The following is a 21,837-nucleotide window of genomic DNA, read 5'->3' as shown; positions in this document are numbered from 1 at the left end:
TGCTCGGTGCAGGGTGGGGGCTGAGAGCAGCGTTTTGCCTGTGTTCCAGTACGTCTAGGACTTGTCCCTCTGCCTTTTGGTTTTGCTCTGGGGTAAAGCAAGTCACTGCGCTGCGGAGAAGCGTTGCAATCCCGTAGTCAGAAAGTCCTATCTATCCTATCTGTCTGTCCTATCTCAGGAGTGAAACTAAGGCTGTTGCCTGAGCGAAATGTAAAATAAAGAGCAGGTTGAGGCCAGAGGAGCACTGTACATGGGAAGGGTGGGCTCGCCTGGCCACGGGGCCCGGCCTGGGCTCGCCACCCTTCCCATGAACTCCACGCTTTGGCCCTGTCGCCTTTCTTACTTTTGCTGCAATGCCGGGTGGACCGAGGGTGCTTGGGGGGGGGGGGGGGGGCGCGGTGGGGTGAGCTCTGCCGGCTGCTACCTGCCCTGTCTTCCACCGTGAAGCCCTTTGCGGCATGACAGCGTGTTAAAGCGTCGTCCATCGCAGGGGCAAAGGCTGTGCCCGCCTCGCCTGCCCTGCCCGGGGGGGCGGCGAGGGGAGCAACGGGCAAGCACTCGGTCCCCTCAGCGTATCCCCAAGGGATGGAGCCTTTGTGTGCAAAAGGGGTGGGGATGTGGCCGCTTTCTTGCGGAGGTTTATTATTATTGGGTGGAGGAGGTGGGGGGGGGAGTCTACCGAGCAGACAAAACGCGGACCCCCCCCCGCCCCGAGCCCGACGAGTGTGTGTGAGCGGGAGGCGGGCGGCCGCGGCTCGCCGGAGACAGCGGTAGAGAAGGGTGGGGGGCGGCGAAAGTGGCGAGGGCTCCGCGGCAGCCGGAGCATGCTCTCCCTGCAACAGTTCCCTGCCCTGCCTGCGGAGGAGGAGCGCTACCGGCAGGTCCTCTCCGCCAGCCGGGTAAGGCGAGCCCCGCGTGCCCCCTCCGCGCTTGGGGCCGCCCGGGGGCTTGCGGGGGCCGCCAGCTCCGCCGCTCGGCGCCCCCGGCGGCAGCGACCTTGGGGGGCGCTGCGGGAAGCGGAGCGTCGCCGCGGGAGGTGGGAAACGTGCCCGGCGGGGACACGGCGTGCGCAGCGCGCAGCCTGCGCTGCCCCGCGGGCTCGGCCCCCGCCCGCCGGGTCGCAGCGGCAGGTTGCTGGGGCCGGCGGGGAAGGGGCACACGCCGCTGCGAACCCAGCCGCCTCCCCTGCTCGGCGGCAGCAAACCCGCGGCAGCAGCGAGGCTGCGCCGGGAGGCAGCGCCGGCGACAAGTGCCCGTGCGTGCCCGGCCGTCACCGTGCAGCCGTCGTGCAGCGCTGTGGCGTCTAAACCGCGGCTCGCGCGGCTGTGCGGGAGAAACGCGGGGAACGGCCGGGTTCAGAAGCTCAAGATGTAGGTAAGTCGTAGTTAACAATTTTTATCAGCGTTTTGTGAAGACCTTAGCGGCGCCTTCCTCCCGGTTCTCTCACAAAGTCCGCGGGGCGAGCAAACGGCGCTGATGCCTCGGTAAATCCCTCTGGCCGCTGGAGCGAGCCGGGAGAAGTCGCGCCGGGTCCGAGGCAACGGATCCGAGGCAACAGGTCCGCGCCGCGGCGGCCCCGGTCGGGGTCTGCAAGAGGAAAGCTGGGGTTCGCCCTCCAGGCGGAGGTCCGCGCCGGCCCCGGCGGCGGCCGGGCTGCTTCACCCTCGCGGCGGGTGCGCCCGGGGTCTCCCCCGGCGCCGCGGGGGCTCTCCGGCCGCGTGGTGCCGCTGGCTGCTGCCACCCAGGGGAGGACCTCTGCGATGGAGGGTCACCGGGGGGGGAGCGGGGGGGAATAGGGGGAGGTGCGAAATCTGAAGCGAAAACGGGCCGTTAATCCGTGCTGGAGAAACGGAATACCCGGGTGGCTGCAAGTGTCCAAGGGGACACAAGTATCCCGTCCTCCCGCGCACTCCCTGGAGGGAGGAACGAGCCGGGGGGGAGGAGGATGCTTCGCCTCTCTGCGTGGGAAAAGCTACGCGGCGCCTGCCCGAGCCTGCCCGGCGCTTGTCCCGCCAGCCCGCGCTCCTCTCCCTCCGCGGCCTCGCCCGGGGAGCCGGCGCCTCCCTCGGCGTGCGGCGGAGGCGGCGGGAGAAGAGCGGCGGGGCCGGCGCGGGGGCAGCGCTGGCTACAGACCCCGCGAGGAGCGAGGAGCGGTGCTCGCCTCTGCCTGACCCGTTGCCTTCAACTCACTCGACGGCTTTAGGCTTCAGCGCCTGGAAAGGGAGTGGCAGAACTTAATGCCCTTTGAAGGCATTCTATGTGCGACAAAAATGGTATAAAAGCGTTTTTTAAGTCTGTAAATACGGCAGTATATTTTGGTAGAATCTGTCCTTCACTTGATTCAAAATGCAGAGTCCTTGGAGGTATTTCATGGCATATGATTAATTAATTAACCTTTATTTTAAATTATTAGCAGTCTGGCTGAAGTAGTGAAACTCTGAAATGAAATCAAATATCTAGTGCTTTTAATGCATTCATGGGGTCTCTTGGGAAGGTTTAGCTTTCAGCAGTTGAACTATGGAAATGGATTTTTCCATATGTCCACTTACACCCTTCCTGTGTTCTTACAAGATGAACCAGTCAGCAGTATTAAATTGTAATTCTTTAGTTTTGTTTTTGCAATATATTCTTTAGGTCATATGTTATAAGCCTCTTAGGTACTGTCATTCATGTAGCATAGACAATAATGTTGTATGAATACATCATTGAAGTAATATAAACAACTGCAAAAAGGTAATGCAAGACACTAAAGAACCCTATATATCTCTGTAAAAGCTGGTGACATCTCCTGAAGGTATTGGACTTCTAAGATCTGTAGGAATTTGAACTCCTCTGGGGGACAGGAATCACAAACAATGTCAAAAATTTATATAGAAAAGAAATGTACCTTACTATTTTTTCCTACTTTATCAGCCATTTATAGGGGTCCCTCCAACAGCCAAGCTTATCTTCCTGTGAGCCCGACCTTTAGAACTTCATATATAATATTTAATCAGGTAAGCTTTTCTAATGAAGCCCACAGAACTCATTTTCCTGAGAAGGCTCTTGGGGTGATGAAAAAAGCCAAGCTGCACTGTTTACTTCTCCAGATAAGAGGAGTCTGCTTGTGCTCTGTTAGTATCTGATAGGACCATTAAGACAAAATGTTGTTTTTCCTTCATCTTTTGGAGCCTGGGACTATGAAGGACTGAAGAAAGCATTTGCTTCCTCTCCAGAAATCTTTGCTGGCACTATGCTGTGTGCCTGTGGTAGACAGAGTGTATAATGAATCAAAAGTATAAGCTGATTTGAAATGTTTCAGGATTGGAGGTGCACTATAAATACACATTGGGCAATTTGTTGTAGCTGTATTATTGTTTAGATGATAATTGTATATTAGATTATGTCTGCAGATATGAATGGAAGCCATGACTGTAAATAGTGCCAGTAATTACTCAAAAATGCAGACTTGACTATAGGAGGTTCATTTTTTTTGCTAAGACGATATACGTGTTTAAGTCTTAGCACTCTGCTCCCCCGAGGAATATTACTGTCCTGCAGTTACACTGAATCCACATATTGCCGAACACACAATTTCTTGTCATTACTTCCATGGCCAAGAGAGGAGAGCTTTCAGAGGCTGATGTGGATAAATACTCAGACAGAACTCTCCCACACCAGAGAGGCAATTGTGTTTCCAAAAGAGGGCAGAGTTGGGCAAGGGAATGTCAGGAAGGTTAGATCTGGCAAAGAATCCCAGCAGCTCCCGCTCTTGCCACTATGTAAAAGCTCTAATCAGTGAATGCTGAATTCTAAACTTCGTGCAAAACTGAGAAGACAGTGCATCAAGTGGTGTGTCCCAGCAACTGCACGAGCTCTGTGAGACTTTGCTGCACTGAGGCCAGCCTCAGCAGATTGAAGTCACCCAAATAAGCACAAATGGCACTTTCTTAAGAAATGGGAGCTGTAGCTTTGACCCACATCTGGATTTGGAGGCCATGGATGCCAGGTCTTCTTCTATTTTCAGGCTGAACACACAGCACATGCTGTGAAGCAACAGGCACTATCTCTTGGTGTGGTCAGGTTTTAAAAGACGGCAGCTCCACTGCGTGGGAAGAGTTGAATTGTGTTGGTGCGTCAAGTATCCTTGGCAAATGCTTACGAGGACAGAAGACTGCCAGCCAGTGTTTGGTACAGTGGGTGTCAGGCCACGTATGGTAGGGCAGTTCTAGGCACGCACATGCAGCTTAAGCACTTCCAAATGTAGCAGCTGGACACCTCCTGATTTTAAATGCCTTCAGGACTAAGCAGCTAAGCAGCAGGGCTTGAGCAGCAATCTGATTATAGTTTGAAATATTGCTGCTTCTATTCTGTCCCAGTTTTACCCTCATGAAAAACAATTCTCCAGCACAGGGAAAAAGGGTGCATGATAACCCCATTTTATGGACAAGTTATCACAGTAGTGCAATGAAAGCTTAAATCCTCCTTGAGGAGGCCTTCAAGCGCAGAAGAGCCTCTGAAAGCCAGTGCCAGGCCAGCTCCACTCCCTTTTCTTCCTTAGTTACCCTCAGTCATTGTTTACCATTTGAGGGAGCACAGTTTTATCTGGGACTCTCCTGAGAAATTGTCTCGGCACCAGGGAACAAAAGTCCTCCTCCTCTTGTCAGGATGTGCAACCACGAGACTGGATAACCATGTCTGAGCTCACCTCCTGAAGGGCAATGTGAGGGAAGATGGGGGGAAAAAGAGGGAAGGAGGCGCTCCTGGGTCTTGGTCTGAGCAAGGGTAGCTGTCTTGGCTCCTCGGCACCGCGTCGTCCCGGCCTCGGTGTCCTCCGGCTGCTCGCCAGGGGCGGCGCAGCGGGCGGAGGCGCAGCCCGCGCCGGCAAGCGCAGCTCCCGGCGGCAGCTTGTTCGTGGGTGACCCTCCCGCTTCTCAGCCCCGCGACATAAGAATATGATGCCGTTCGCATCCTTTCTCTCTGCTCCACGCCCCTCTATAAATAACTCTTGCTGGGCTGACCTGTCAGATTCCCCCGGCAGAGCGGATCCCCTGACCCGGGCCGCCTGCAGTGGAAACTCTGAACGCAAAAAATACCGTCGTAAAAATAGAGCAACCGGGTAGCCCCTCCAGCAGGTCCTAGCGCCAGGAACGGGTGACTTTGGGGACCGCATGGGCCTCTCGCGCTAACGGCTCCCCCCCCCCTACTGCGCTAACGGCTCCCCCCACCCCGCCCCGCGCTAACGGCTCCCCCCACCCCGCCCCGCTCTAACGGCTCCCCCCTCCTCGCGCTAACGGCTCCCCCCTCCTCGCGCTAACGGCTCCCCCCACCCCACCCCGCTCTAACGGCTCCCCCCTCCTCGCGCTAACGGCTCCCCCCACCCCACCCCGCTCTAACGGCTCCCCCCTCCTCGCGCTAACGGCTCCCCCCACCCCACCCCGCTCTAACGGCTCCCCCCTCCTCGCGCTAACGGCTCCCACCACCCCGCTCTAACGGCTCCCCGCTCCTCGCGCTGACGGCTCCTCTCACCTTAACGGCTCCAACTTGGTGGGCTCGGCTCCTCCAACTGCCGAGCAGGCCCGCGGCGTTGAGAGCTTCCTCGTGCGTCCGCACAGATGTGCGTTTGAATACTCTAAAGGTGTTTCCTCCCCCCCCCCCCCGCCCCTTTAAATTGTCAGATAGCAATATATTTCATTTTGGTTATTCTGTTGTGGAACAAACAGTTCTCTTCCAAGTGATGTTTTTAATGTTAACTTGTCTTTCTGATGGACAAACATGAAAGAAACAGGGATAACGATTTAATGCACTAGAAGTAAAAATAACGATGAGACAATGATTAAGCAAGACCTTGCTGTTTTGAAAAGAGGTAAGAATGTTGCTGCTTCTGAAATCCTGAATTAGGTTTCAGCCTGTGTCTACCCTGGGCAGAAGACTGTTCCACTAAAAAGATAGGTTGTCCTCAGATGTGGTTTCAAACCACCATAATTTAAAGCAATACTTGCCATTATTTGTTTACACATTATCCTATAATTGTCTAGGGGTTGTGGCCATCTCATTAGTAATGTCAGCTTGGGAAAGTATGTTTGTTCACAACTGAGCAAAACGCAGTGCCCACCTGTCCATCTTCCCTCATCCCAAAATCACAAAGGGATGAAGTGAACCCAGCCATACCTCGGCTCCTTTTCACCATCTATGTCATTAAGGTGGAATCCCTGCAGCAGCTGCTTCTTTGAGTACCACACAGTTTATAATTCTATCTCTTTATTCTTGTTACTGATGCCAGTTTTAGCTTGTTGCCCTATTGAATGTGAAAAGAGGCTGAAAATTAGATTGCTATTGCTATTGCCAGAGGTGTTCTGGAATGATGAAACCTGTTTTGAGGATTCAAGCCCTGCCCCCTTCTTGCAAAGCATCTGTTTCTAAATGATATGCATTCTGCAGGACCTCAGCTTTTAGATATGTGCTAAATATGTACTTATTGCTCTTTCTCAGAGGGGGGGGGGGACAAACTTTTAGGAAGTTCTCGATACTTTTCCTTATAGAATAATCTATGAGGGAGAGCTCCTGTAAACCAGTGGGAAAGAAGACTGTCAGGTTGGATCAGTGCATCTTTGCCAGTGATCCTGTACCTTCACTAGGTGAAGAAAATTTAACTGTTCAGTCTAAAAATTGCTAATTTTTCAAGAAAAAGGGAGCCTTGGAATTCAGGGAGAGCACAGCTTGTAAGCATTGTTGAGGGACAACCTACTACTTTGAGGACACTAGTCCTGTTTGTTTATGCATGTTGTCTGAATGGATAATTTATCTTAAAAAAATCAAAAACTGTGCAGTAGATATCCTTTTTCTATTTGATTTGTAACAAAAGAATTAAGCAGTAGAATTAAGTAGTAAACGCCTTTGTTAAGCTTAAGTGTTTTCCTGCTGGGCCATTTCAGAGGGTGGTAATTTATATAATTCATAGTACAGGCAAACAAGGCTGGAAGGGAAGTCTGAAATGAAGACTGCATCCGTTTAGAAATTATTAACTTTTCTGCTTTCCCTTATAAAGTCAGAGTCTATGTAATACTGTTCATAGTGGCCTGGAAGTGCTAAGAACCCAGATGGTTTTCATTTACTTTTTCCTCATCACAGATAGGATTATTGTGTGAATTTTTTGTAGATTCCTAAGGAAAATATGAATTACAGGAAAAATGCCTCCTGTTCTAGGAGTGGCAATTAATTTGAATAGTTTTAAGTTTTCATCCAAGCCATAAATACTGTAGGATTTTTCTTCTCTGACAAATTGATTAATCAGATCATTATTGTTTACATGATTAGACATAAGTTTTTATCCTAACAATCTTTATGCAATCCATAAAGATCTGATTCTCTGTCAAAGTAATCATTAAAAACTTGCATCAGCGTAAGTGGCTTGTTAACACACTTTGTTTTTTCTTTTTTCCTATCAACACATTATTCATAGCTTACACAATAATGAGTAGGTTTACTCTCTAATCACCTCTTCTAGTTATCTCTGTCGAGATAGCATGGTAGTTTCAATTCTCTTTCCTTATTCTCTCCCTTTGAAGTGAAATGTTCAAAAATGACATGTTGCTGAACAATATGGCATCCTACTGAAAAATGAATTAATCACCTCTAAATTTTATAGGTAGTAGGTTAGTGACCTGTAAGTGACCTTGTTCAATTCCATTTTCATTTCTGAGAAAAGGACAAATAAGAATTCAGCTGTCTTGGACAGGTGGGGCCTTGCTTTGACTCTAAGCCACAGCATTTCCTTTGATTAATATTGCTGCTGCTGCTATCCTTGGTCCAAGAGTTATTATCTTTTTATTCACTATTCAGAAAAAAGTCAGTAGTGCAAAGACAACATTACACATTCAAATTCAAAATTTTAATTTCTTCTTAGCAAAAGTTCATAATCTGAGAATAATATATACGTTTTAGAGAAAAAAAGAATAAAGAGTACATGAAATGTAAGGATCCAATGCTTTTAAGAAGACTTCTCCTTCTGTGTAGCTTACATTCCAGTTTGGCATCCAGTTCATATTACTGAAAGCTCGTGACTTAAATGTTAAATAATTTTATATTGAACAATGGACATGGTATATATGCGATATACTGATTATCTTCAAGTTCAGAAGGCTAAGCCTACTGCTCAGGGATTAAAAGAAAAAGAGATAGATCCAGTAATGAGACCTAGTTGTCTTGTTTGGGATAGTGTGTCTGGTAGGATTTCTACATAGGCAGTGACTGATTCACTGAATGTGAGTCACACAGCACAAGCAGAATTTCTTTTTGTTGCTTTTTGTTTTCCGGGCTTGAAATCTGCTTTCAGGAGGAGGTATTCCTTTAACTCAGCTTTCTTTTTTTCCCCCAGAAAGCTTTATTTCAGCATATTTTTGTTGTACTAATTAGCCATCTTTTTTATTATTATTATTTTAATGGTTTCCATTTTTGCTTTCTGATGGCTCTTGTGCTTGCATCTGCTCATAGAATTCCTGACAAAGCAGGAACGTGAAGTGAGTTCTGTCAGTTTCTCCCCTGCCTGTGCAACTGTGAATTATGGCTATGTATAGCTAGAGACTTGCCATCACTACTCTGCTTACTTAGCAAACTTTTCATTTCTTTCACTTCTTTTTCAGACGTGCAGTGAACCTCTGGGTAGCCAGGAGGGTATTAAAGTGGTCTCTAGGTGTGCTCAGAAAAACATGACACTATTTAAACTTTCAAATGAGTAATCTCTGCAAACTTTAGAAACTCAGAAAAAAATGAATAACTCCCCCAAGCATAAATCCTTTATTAATTGAAGAATAATTTTCCTCCAAACTTTCCCACTGCCTGCTGAGGTAGCCTGAAAGGATGTTCAAACCCTGGTATTGAGAAATACCAGATAATGCTAAACACAATTTAGTTCTTAAAATGAATATCTTCATAGACAGTTTTTGAAAAAACTTTGATATCTTCCATATGTTTATTAAATCTTGTTTAGCTCATGAGACATGGCATCATTACATATCTCTGCCACCAGCTGCCATTAATAATAAAGAGAGAGCTTAGAACTGTAACATTTGCCATCAGTTGAACTATTTCTTAATTTGAATGTTCATGAAAAGTCAACAAAGTTCCATTGTTGCTTCCAACATGGGAAGCATCCATTGTTGTAGTTGCAAGTTTACATCAGTGAAATTATAAATACGTACATAATTGTAAATATGCACTATATGTAAATAAGCAGGTAAACAGTTAACACCATCACAAAACAGAATTGTTATTCAGCAGCACTCTATTTGAAAAGTAAATTATTTAAAAATTTCCTTTGAAAAGGAAAGATATTACTACTCAAGAGAGTAACAGTATCACTGCTTCTCTCTGGTAGTGATAAATATCCTTTTCCTTCTCCCCAGAGAAGGCTCAGAACTGATGTTATGTGATGGTTAAGTGACATGTCTTATTCTCAGTTTAAAAGAAATGGAGAGCAGTTACTGATATCACACTAGGTACTTGGAGTCCAAGGAAGTCCTTTCATTTCCACCTCCTCTACCTTTTCTGAGAAGTTAGGCATAGCTCACTTGTATTTGATAAGGTCTCTTAATGTTGATATTTTGCACATGAATAACATTCCCATTTCTAAATGAAATCTTTTTAGGGAGACCAAATATCATCTTAATTATTTACATTTCTTTCAGTATCAAATGGTGCTTTTCTAAGTGCCTTTATAATCCACTGCACTGCAGAAATAAAACACACTAGTCTTTCCCAAATATCTAGATGGAATGTGACTAAACTCCTCAGATCTACAGATCTCCTGGCTGTAGTGCTTATGCATGAGCCATCAGCTTATTTCCACATTTCTCAAAACCCTCCAGAAAGGGCAACAGGAATGAATTATGAAGGAAATAGTGTATCAGCAGCTAGCACTCTTTTAAACCAATGGTACACTTTAAGATATTAGCAGTGATAAGAACATTGACAGCATGGCATTCATCTATTATCCCAAACAAAAACTCAGATTTGTCTCACTGTGTCAGTGATTACAATTACTATTAGTACCTCATCTAAAAAAATCAAAACAAGGATGAGTATGTCTAAGGGATCTGAAGTAAGTGTGTTTGCACAGCACTGTAAGGCATACTCCAAAGGAATTGTAGCTGGTGGGTGCAGAGTCTCAAAAGCACAAATATTGGAACACCATTGTTGTGTTTGGATTTTTTTTCATCAAATTTACCCCTAGTTCTGTCTTGAACTGAAGCTGGAGCATCAGAATTGTGCTGACAGAGAGAGGCATGAGATATACTTGAATATCACCTTGTCTCTTCTTGGCTTCTCATGCATATATCCACCAGTTTCTTAGGCCCAAAGCTGTCTCTTCAGCACACAAAACTTCTGAAGTTATTTGTCAGGAATTAAGACTCCCAGGCTTATGCTACAGAAATCAGGAAAAGAATACCACAACATTTTCGTTTGTCTGAATCAGTGACTTTTAGTGTTCCCTAGTTTGGATGTTAATGTATGTTGTGTTTCATGGGGGATTAAGAGTAGATTGAAGGGTCGCCTGAATGGGAAAAGTGACAAGTGGAGTCTCTGTGGTAACCCAAAAGGCAAACAATCACCTTTCGTTACACTTTGTATCTTCTGTAAGAATCATTACTGGCATATGATTATCTCTACTTACCTTAATTTAAGAAATAGGCTGTGAAGGTTAAAGATGTTTCAGGTTTCTGCTTCAGCCAAAAGAGTCCAGGTGGACTTGGCACCTACCATCAGCTAAATATTTCTTTTAGAAGGATGCACTTAGGTTTATATGATGTCTCTCTTACTTGGAGACTTTTTGCCTGTTCCTTGGTCCCTACCTTTGGATGACTAATCGTACACTTTCTACTCATTACAGAGATTGTTGAAGCTTTGTCTTACACTTTTTTGAAGGAGAAACAATCAAAAACTACATTGGTTATTCCCAGATTTCCCTCTGAACAGGACACAACCGTTGAAAACTGTAGGATATTCTCAACTTCTGTTATTCACTCCATGGCATTTAAATATCATGAGCTGGACAAAAAGAGGTTTAAGAATGAGTATACTTCACAGCTTCAGTTTTTCCTCTGTAACAATGAGAACCTCAAACTATCTTCCCTTTGGGGTTAAGCAAAGCTGAAATGGCTGGCACATTCACGTGAATACAATATCTCGGGCTTTAAGAATAGCATCGTAAGATTCCTGATAAAATCATGAGAACTGACAATATGGAGCGCTGTTTCAACATTAGAACAAGAACACTCTCAAGGATATGGAAAGAATTGCAGATAGTTTTCATAATCTAACATGTTTTCCATGCACAAATAATTGCTTGGCCTGATAGCAGATTCCTCGATGACATTGTGAAGACCTCTACAAGGCTACCCATTTTTTTCCCCTAACAAAGTTTTTCTATATTTTATTGTGGTACTTCTTTCTTGTCTTCTTTCAAATGTTTCAATATTTCAAATACAATGTACAAGGTACATTGTATTGTACCTTGGTGTATGGCTTGCTCAAGGTATTTCTATGTTTATGATACAACAGTTTTCTTCTGTTTTTCTTTATATTTTTTATTTCTTGACCCAGCATACTGACAGTAGACTGTTAGCCCTAAGGGTCCCTCTTTGTGGACAGAAGAACACCTGTTAGGTTTGTGATGATAACATCGGTGAATGTTTTTTGTCAAGTGCTTAGACCATGATTTGAGTTGTTTTATAGATTAGTAATTCGGATACTTTTTGTGTATAAAAGAAAGACTACATGTTACCATAGAGTTTTCACTCATAAATCTTATTGTAATCTGACATTTCTGTGACATAATCTCACAATTATATTACTGAAATGCCATCTTCACAATCGACTTTTCCTCTTCTTGCAGAAGACGAGTTCTGAATTTTGGCCTGATGAATTTTCAGTCTTTCTATATTCAGAGAGGAGTGCATTTTTCTACCATCTTACTTTTTTTCTGCCCCTGTGATTTCAGAAAATTGAGTGTGAGTAGTAAAGCAATTTGATTCAGCAGTCCTAAGTAAGAGTAGGATTTTTAAAAAATCTAAACAGAAATTAGCTCCTGGTTACTTTGTACTCCTTTATTGTAGTCAATACTGAAAGAATGGCACTCACATGAGTAGCACTTAATACCATTTCACTAGGGACAGAATGTCTTAGCTGTCAGAAAAAAATATCTTATGTTTTTAAGCATCCTGTATTCTAACACCTCATTTAATGTAGAAACTGATTATATTAAAAGCAAATGACTTTTCACCTTGAAAACCAAACACTGAAATTTCCTGACTATATTGTATACATCATTTAATTGAAAGAAGACTCTCTTGAATCAAATATTCTATGATGTTTTTGTTCTGTCAAAGGTGAAAGTTACAGTTTAACAGTGGTGGTATGAAGGGAACTTAAATCCATATTCTTTAACTTCTGAAAACATGTTTTGCTGCAGTACTGTGCTAAATCTCTTCCATACCAACCCCTCTTGTATTTAGAGTTAGTTTCTTTCAGTCTGCCCTCAAGGATTCTGCTTCTCAGCCTTCTTGCCCTTCCCTTGGAAGGGAAGGTAAAGGTATTTCTGGAAGGTGCCTCAGTCTTTCGAACTTAGAGAATGAATCAGAGAAACTATTGACTACAGAGGGAGCTAAGGGAAATTAATTTATTTTCTTAGCCACTAACCTGGGTCCCTAAAGTGGGCTGACTGAGTAAGCATGTAGCACCTCTGCTTCCTTCTACAGGCCAATTTCTTTCTAAAGATTCCATTTTATATGTCTGTTTTTGGATTCATAGTCCCTTTGGGGTGTTATTCTCTGTCTGTCACTACTGGGGATCAGGAGTTTCAAGTTTTTAGTGAGATTTGAAGTGCACCCTGCTTCCTTGTCATCTACTGATCTAAAAAAGGGCTACAAGAAAGGTACAAAGCTGTAGTGGATCCATAGCTAAACCAGAAATCTTCTGAAAATTGTTGGGAAATAAGAGTTGGGAGGATAGAGCATATCTGAAGTTTATGCAGATACTTTTGGCATACTAAAACACTTAAAATTGGTGCATATATTCTTTGTGTGTTACAGTATTTGGTAGCAAGAGGAAAAGAAATGATACCTGGGAATACAAAAGAGTAGGTGTAATATATTTGTATTCATCTCCAGGACAATTCATTACATTTTCATTGATGATATAGGGAACCATTAGCACTACCTCTAGTTATTTCATATTCGCCACAGAAACTGACGAGAAAAAACTCATACAGATATTCAAGTGGTGGAAAAATGGCATTTATTAAGTTTATGCTTGTTGAGTCACTGATGATGATTTTAAATAGGTTTAGTGTTTTTCTGAGGTCTTTTCCTGTAGAAGAGGAAAATAGAACATGCTGTTTAGCTGCCTATAAATATTTACTTAGCTATTATACAAAACTAGCAATTTGTGGTGGTTAGAGAAGCATGTCTTTCACAATCCAGCATTCTTTTCTTGAGCAGTCATTAAAAATAAATTTGGATACATCAGTCCCTTTTAAAATATGTGGAAGTAAATTGTCACTGCAAAGGCTGGGGTATATTGTTATTCTCAGGAATTAATAAGAAAAATATTTGAGGTCTTTCTTTAGCAGACATTTGCCTAGAGTGGCTAGTATCCACAATGCCACTAGCCTTTAAAATATTTCTCATAGAAACAGAGGAACATACAAACAAGATATTTCAGAAGCTCACTATTTTCACTGGCACTCACATATTTCATGTTTCTCCCAGCATAACTCAAAATGTGATATTAACTTTGCTCTTACTTATATACATGTGTCCTGAGTGATTAAGATCAAATACAATCAGTGATTATACTCCTGCTTTTCTTAGTTCTTTGAGAATACAATTCCATGGTTTACTGATGACCTAAGTTTTTTACTCTCAAGACAAACTCTTGTGTAGTGATGGGTCAGCATGTATAGTACAGTGGGTAGAGCTGGGCACTTTTACCTGACATTTTCAAGAACTTCATTTTGCTTGTGAATCATTCCTTTAGGAGGGTGATTTGGGTCTTACGCTTTTTCTTTTGAAGGGACTAAGAGTCAGCTTCTGGGTGCCCTAATCACTGGACTATGCAGTGATGGTTGTGCTCTCTATTGTCTGGCTCAGCAGAACTGTGGATTTTTTTTACAGAGTATAACGACTTTGAGGGATAATGTGCCCAATTCTGGAGGAGCCCATGTTTAGATGGTTGTGATACTCTACTGAATAATAGATCTTTATCATTTTTAACTGCTTCAGGCTGAAGAGAGAATTGAGGTCAACTGCTGCTTTTTCTGTGAGAGCACTGAAATCACTGCACTGATGGAGAGGGCAACTTTACATCATTTTCTCTTCCTTTAGCTGTGCTTTCAAAAATAGTTTTGGCAGCTGTTTTGGGAGAGCTGTGTTAATAATAGAGCTGTGTTATTCCTGAGTTACCTATGCTCAGAGCTCCTGAGGGGGACCAATATAATAGGTTCCAGCCAAGGTTGTAAAATTCAGTGACCTGCCATTAAGAACTGCTGAGCTGCCCTATCTGGACATGACCAGAAGCAAAACTTCAGGTAGTCTTGAAGATTTAAATGTCAAAATGTACACACGTGTGGACTTCAAGAAGTTACAAAGTCAGACAGGGATTTCCAGCTATTGCTTGGATTTAGTTTGCTAAAAGCCACCAAAATCCTTCTGTGTATCCATGCCTGGACATGTGAGGTATCATAGAATTTGTAAGGTTGGAAGGAACCTCTGGAGATCATTTAGTCCAACCCACAAATGAGTAGCCCGTACGGGGATCGAACCCCAAACCCATTATTAGCACCACACTCTAACCAACAGAGCTAAGCCCGTATTACCTGCAGGTAAGAGAAGTAATTTACTGAGATACCCCAGATTGCAGATCCTGCCAATTTACCCAAGGTGAACCTTGTCAGTAGACAGAGCTGCCAGCCTTGTTATTCTCACCTGAGTTGACTGTTTCAAATGTTCAGATAACTGTCATCTTTAAGTTGACCATCAGCTTACATTCTTCTTTCTAGATGAGCCTAGCAATAGGATACTGTTGAGACTGAATCACTGTGATAGAAAGAAGGTGCAGTGGTTATCAAATGAGATGCTGCTAACACCTCTTACCACATTGTTACCGTATCAGTGTTCCATGTTATCTGATCTATGCATTGAGTGGTGCAAGTAACAGAAAAAATCTTATGGGATACTGCACTGAATGGTTCTCAGGGAGGTCTGATAACACTCATTGTTTAGTAGTTTCAGGAAAAAAAAACCCCGTGAAACTGCACAAAGGCAATTCCATTCACTTCTAGTGTGTTTGCAGCATCTTGTAGCCAGTGGCATGAACAACAGATGAAAATTCTATTATTAACATGGAAAGTTGCTTTACAAATACCTTTGTTTCAAGCTGGAACACAAGGCATTGTAGAATGACAGAAAATCCCACTTTTTCCTACAGTCTTCTCAGATAATGCAGGAAAGTGGGCATTAACATTAGGAGAGGTCTAAATACAGACTCTGTGGAACAATTCCTTCAGAAATGGTTAAAATTCCATTTATGCCATTCAGTCTGATAACCTATTCTTCACAGAGAGGCATTTATAACAGAGACAATGAAGGGCATAACATATGGAGATGGTCATTTACAAGGCTGATGTTACAGACCTCTATCTCTTGAAGTTCTTGCCTGTTTGTTTGGAAAGACGCTGAGAGTAATGGATGCATTTACAATCTTGTGTCCCGTCACTGCCTGTAACCCTAAAACAAGAGGCCAGCTTCAATGTGATAGAACTTCCAAATGGAAAGGCTGAATTATTATTCATTACTATTCATCATATTCAACTGATGAGTCATCTTTTTGGGTGACATTGTCTGGAATTAATAATTCTATAGTCCTATTTCATCTTATTAAGGGTAAAATTGTAAATATTTTTAATGTCAATTCTGAATTTAAAATATATTAATTTCAAAGTAACTGTTTTAGTCTTGCTAGTAATATATGTCTAAAATTTTTAGTTTTGTTGTTCCTGCTTGAAAAGTATGATATTTTTCTAGTATGTGAGATCATGGTCTTAATGGAGTTATGTTCAATATTTTGTACATGTTCATTTTTTTAATTTTGTGTAGCTCAGCTGAATTCAGAAAATTGTTTTGCTCTATTCCTCCATATTCCATTAATATTGCAGAACATACTATTAACTAGCACCACAGAATACTGTAAAGAATTCTAGTATTGTAAAGTCCTTTGAAAATGAAACAGATATTATTGTGCATAATAAGTGGAATGGTCCTTATCACTGCTATTGTCACTTAAAACAAAGATGATAATAGTTTTTTGAATCCTTAATGAAAGAAACAGATGGAGTTCTTGAATAATTAATAATTATTTTGAATATAAAATAAGCTATATTTAATTTGTATTACTTAAAATTTACTATGTATTTAACATTTTCCGAATGAAATGTCTAGCCTTTTTTTTAGCTCATCAGAAATGTTTAGAAGTTTTAGTGAAGCTATGGATTTGTAGATGTATTGCAGAGTGAACTAAAATATATAATATAGATTATTCTAACAAAAGCTAGTTTTTATATATCTTTTCATAAAGAATCTAAAAGCTGTTTACAGTGCATATTTAAATCATATTTTTATTCTGTGTATTGGGCAGGACTGCACTTAAATACAGGAGTTACTTAGTGACACCAGAATCATAAAACTGTGCTCTTTTGTTTTTCAGGTTTTAGGAACCAATGAGGATAATATGGGGGATGGTTGCTCTCAGAAACTGGCCTCTGCAAAATTCCTCCGACTTTTGCTCCTAATTTTGATTCCTTGCATCTGTGCCCTTATCCTTTTGTTAGTGATTCTACTTACCTTTGTAGGTGAGTGCTAATGGAGATAATTGATATGTTTTTACTTAAGGAGAATAAAACTGAAATATGACTGCAATCTCAAGTGCTAACGTAATTGTAGGCATAAAAATATCTCTTAGCACATCTAAAACAGTAAACTAATAATAATTGTTGCAGAGAAATGGATACCATATTTAGATGTTTATGTTTAAAATGTATTTAAAGGTAAAGGGGAAACCTTTTCTGAATTTCTGAAAGTGGATTTTTGGTGTGTATAATACCTTGAAAATGTAGTAGGTAGATGGTTTTCAGCAGTCATTTTATAACATACAATTACAATATATAAAAATATTTTTGTTTATTTGCTGTACAGGTTAGAGACCCTTAAATAACTGAGTGGAATGGAGTATTTGTCCCTCAGTGTCATACACTGAGGTGCAGTGATGAATTTTCTTATCAAGTGAAGGTTAACTTATAGCCACAAATCTTTCTGAACAACCTACAAAATATCACTGTTTCACTAAAGCAAAATACATATGTTTCTTATAAATATGAAGTATATATCAACGCAAACCTCTAAGTATGTTGTGCTGAAAGTTGGTCCAGGCACATTAGATTTTATAATAGTTTAATCTGTTAACTAACTCTGTTACAGAATGAACAAGCTAATAATTTATTACCCACAAAATTTTAAAAAACTTTCCCTTTATTACCTTTACAGATAAGCTAAAATATCTTGGTATTAGATTGTTGCAATTACAACATGAGAAAGACAGTAATGCTAGGCTAAAACATTACTTTATTGGAAAAAAATAGTAAAAAAAATAGTCTGTTTGGCTTTCAATGATGAAAGATTGTGGGATTTTTACTTCAGATTTTTGTTAATGAAAATATTTCCTTAAGTACTTCAAAGTACAGCTATAACAAATATGGCAAAATGTATGAGTGTATAGAGATATAAATATAAGTACATATTCCGATTTAAAACCCCAGCTTCAATACATATCATACAAACAGTTAGCAAGTGTGGGAGTAAAGTGAACACATGTCTAAATAGCACCTTCAGCTCTGGCAAATTCAAGACAACTTAAATCTGTTTTCTCAATTCAGCCTGTAGAGGATGATTTGCAACAAGATGTTTTATGCCTGTTCATTTCATTTACCTTAAGTTAGGCAAGTCATAATGAATGTTATGATTGACAGCTAAGTCTTGGGATATATCCTTAAATTAAGAACAGGCTGAAGTGGATTAAGATCAAGCAATTTGGAAATACAATGCCCTTCAATTTGCTTTCCTTACGTTTAACATTCCATTTGTATCCTTCACATCCTCTGCCCTAGATTTTCATTCTTTGGTGAGAAAGCAGATTAAAAAACAGGTGTATTTACATCAGCTATACTCAGTATACTCCTCTGAGGCCTGTATCGACGTAACACTCATTAAGATTGTAAAAAATCCTCCAGGGAAAGGGGACTTGTTCTGATCCTACTTCTGTTGCAAAAATCAGGAATATCTCCTCTTAAGGCAACATAACTACTCTAGGGTGAAGAATCAGGCTTGGTGTTATTACCCAAGCCTAAAAATTGTCAAAGATCTTTTCAGTATCTTTTGAATTATGGTGATTATAATTTAGTATTCTTCTTGCTCAGTTAGCAGCTTTAATTTTATGTGCATTGATAGCCCAAAACCAAATATATCTGATGTCTGAAATTAAATTAACAAATTCTGTGGCCTTCTTTGAAGTGTGTGTAATAATGTAGTCTATTCTAAGTATTAAGAATCTATTATATTCCAAATAGCAGTTCACATTCAATACAAATTAATAATAACTGAATGTTGTTATAGCCTAATATTGTCATGATGCCTTACAATGTAAGAAATGAGTTGATGGTCCTGACTGACAAGTGCCTATATTAATAAAATCATAGTTTTTTGTTGTTAAGTCTAACTATTATCAAATTATTCTAATTTAATGAATTATTAACTTTTATTTCATAAATGATAGAAACACTAGCATGTGTGTAATACATTTTATAAGTAATATATATTATCCATTTCAATAATTTATTATTAAAATTTTATTATTTTTAAATTTCCTATTCATTCATGTAGCATACTGATCAAGGCAATGAATTTTATGTCTAATATAATTATTCTATGTATAAGAAATTCAGTTCTTGTGTTTTGACCAATGGAGGAATCATGTTCCATGAATATCATGCGTGCATCTTTTACTGGTGCTTCAAACATAAGTAAAGAGCTCCTATATCTTTCTTAGAACTTCATAAACTTTTCTGATTTGACTCTAGATAACTAACTCAAAAGAAAAATATATTTTATTATATTCTACATTTTGCAAGAAAGCTTTTTTCTTACTATGATAAATTTGTAGGCAATTATTCTTTTCCTTCTATATTTTTTTAATTGAATGAGGCATATAAGCATGAGAAGTGTCCACACACTTTAAAACTTTTCCATTTACTTTCCTTTTATCTGAGGTGTTGCTTGCACATCATTATCTCTATGTTGAACAAACTGGGAAGCTGGTATGGTGGAAGCAGAGAGGTAGAGCTCTACATTAGTTTTGTAGTAATTTGGATATCCTGCTTGAGATATGACATAGGTACATGTTTTGAGAATGTCATCAATAGGCCTTTCAAAAATTGTTTATTATCAATGTGCAAAGCTATTGAAAAAAGTTATTTTGTTAGAACTGTGTGCAAAGAAGAAAGGACAAAGCAAATGATGAATAAAGGTACATTTTACTTCTTTGACAAAAAATTTCTAAGGTGCATACAAGAAAATATTAGATTGAGCTGCTCAGCTTTGACGTCTCTTCCATGCTTATACTCTTTGGCTCTGCATATTCTTCTGTCCCTCACTTATCAGGACTGTAGCATGCTTATCAGCCTGTAGAAAACCTCGTAATGAATATTTATGTACTCTATTAAAGTAGAGATAGTAATTAAGCTGTTAAGAAGGAAGTCTAACTGTTAGAACTGTGGTACTTCTATTGATTCTCTGTGTTATATCAGAGGACAGGAGGGCTTGTGAATGATCTTTGCTTATGACTGCTGACATGAAGACCTAACTCCATGTAAATTTGAAAAAAGCAGAAAAGGTTAAATTATGCATGGCTAGAATTACTGATATCTTGCAATTCTGTCTGATATCTACAGGCATTGAGAGCCATCTCACAAGACTACATCATAATTTTTTGCTGTGCATTATAGATAAGTTAATTTTCATTACTTCTAAGAAAGCAAGCAATAACTGATTCCTTGGTTTGAATAAATCAATCTTGCTTTAAAATGGAAAGCCTAAATATCACCTTAAATCTGTATTAAAATCTTAAATCAGTCTAAAATCTGTAGTCCATGTCCTATTTTGCTTACACTGAAAATAATCCTTTAGTAATGCATCCTACACAAACTTTACTAAGGTGCAAATTTCCAAAGTTTATAAGAATGAAAAATCTCTGGCATTTTCATTCTTTTCATTTGAGACACAAAGTACTCTAAACCATTTGAAACATTTTGGCCCCTGCCATGTATTCTGAGAATTTTGGCTACTGTGAGAATTACTACAAGCATTATGTGTGAATGGTAGCATTTAGTATTTTCATCTCATTCTTCTTAAAAGCAAAACTTGTTCTAATAGCTGATTTTTTATTATCCATGTACAAGTATGAACCAACCTGGTCAGTTCTGAAATCATTCAATAGTCTAGAAAAACCGTAGCAAGATTTAGTCCACCTGAGGGATACTGTCTCTTGCATATCGCTGTTTGAACAATGATCGTTTTTTTCCTTTTTCCTCTCCTAAGAACACAGAATAAGCTTGGTCTCCTTCACAGAATAGACATAAACAAAATATATATTGTAATAAGACTGCCAGAGTTAGCTTTGTGGCTGTTGGATCCTGCCCATTCATCAGGTAACATGCATATATCAAGATTCCTGTAACAATTGGGAACCCAACTATACTGGTGCATAATGAATCTTTTGCTGCATAAATTAAATTAAATCTTCAGGGGGGGTTAAAGGACATACTCTAGAGAGCATCTTGATTGCTGAATCATTTGGAGATCATAGTATTTCTTCAAGTGATGTTGAGCCTCAAGGTATATGATATCATGTGACCTCACAATCTAAATTGATAGGCAGAATGGAGATACAGAATTGTTAATATTTCACATTGCTTTCACAGTTACAATTCCATTGTTAGTAGGAATATGTAGGAAAATGTAGGAATATAACACTAATGTATACATAAGCCATCTGGTCCTGGAAGTTTTTCTGATAGAAGATGATGTATATCACATAAATCATCTGCCAGTTTTGAAATTGTTCTTGTTAGCACAGCTAAATTAGGGAGAGTATCCAAAGGAGTATATGCCAGAGCAACCTCCACTTGACCAGTCTACAAGAGGTAATTTACTCTAGCAAGCCTTCTTAATTGACGCTCCTGGTAGCTTGGAGAAAAAAGTGATGCTTTGAAATACAGCTCCAGATCATACTGTCCCCTGTGAGACATAACTGAGGCCAGTGGAGAATTGCTCTTGTGATCTAGAGAAAGACAATGAAAGTCTAGCAGTCCGTCCAGCAGAGATGGATGCAGTCATAGTGTCTGAAGCATGGATTCTGGTGGTATAATTGATTCCTAAAGAGCTAATCTTGCTTTATTTTATTAGCCAGTACAAAGTGATTGTTTAATACAGTCAGAGTTCAGGATCGATTTCTGAATTGAAATAGGGCATTATGTGTATGTTACATTTACTTTCTTAGATTAAGAAAAGCTTTATTAATAATAGAAATTTCTAGCTGTATGACCCATTTGTTCAAGGAGAAGACAGACATCAAAAATGAATTTTGAATAGATCACACTGTTATGACTAACTGGGAGCTGTCAGGCAACAACAGCTGTTAATCAGAAAACAGCTATTGTCTTCCCCTCCAGTCCTTTAATCTGATCCTGACATTTTG

The 21,837-nt window shown here is 40.7% G+C and overlaps 1 protein-coding gene across 7 annotated transcripts in view; it reads left to right on the top strand.

The window, feature by feature from the left end:
- The first annotated feature begins 737 nt into the window (after window positions 1-737).
- Window positions 738-21,837, top strand: part of CORIN (corin, serine peptidase) — a 151,820-nt gene continuing 130,720 nt past the window's right edge. For 3 of the 7 annotated variants that reach the window (XM_062575518.1, XM_062575520.1, XM_062575516.1), the window contains exons 1-2: window positions 2,504-2,996; window positions 16,738-16,882. In XM_062575518.1, the coding sequence (XP_062431502.1) occupies window positions 2,856-2,996; window positions 16,738-16,882 (286 nt within the window). In that variant the 5' untranslated portion in view covers window positions 2,504-2,855. Of the gene's footprint in view, window positions 900-1,078; window positions 1,375-2,502; window positions 2,997-16,737; window positions 16,883-21,837 lie in introns of those variants that run through there. The other 4 variants (XM_062575519.1, XM_062575522.1, XM_062575521.1 and 1 more) reach the window with 4 other exon arrangements.

Source organism: Rhea pennata, chromosome 4, assembly GCF_028389875.1.
Source record: "Rhea pennata isolate bPtePen1 chromosome 4, bPtePen1.pri, whole genome shotgun sequence".
Classification (NCBI taxonomy): domain Eukaryota; kingdom Metazoa; phylum Chordata; class Aves; order Rheiformes; family Rheidae; genus Rhea; species Rhea pennata.
The sequence above is the reverse complement of the archived record's forward strand: the minus strand, read 5'-3'. Positions and strand labels throughout refer to the sequence as shown.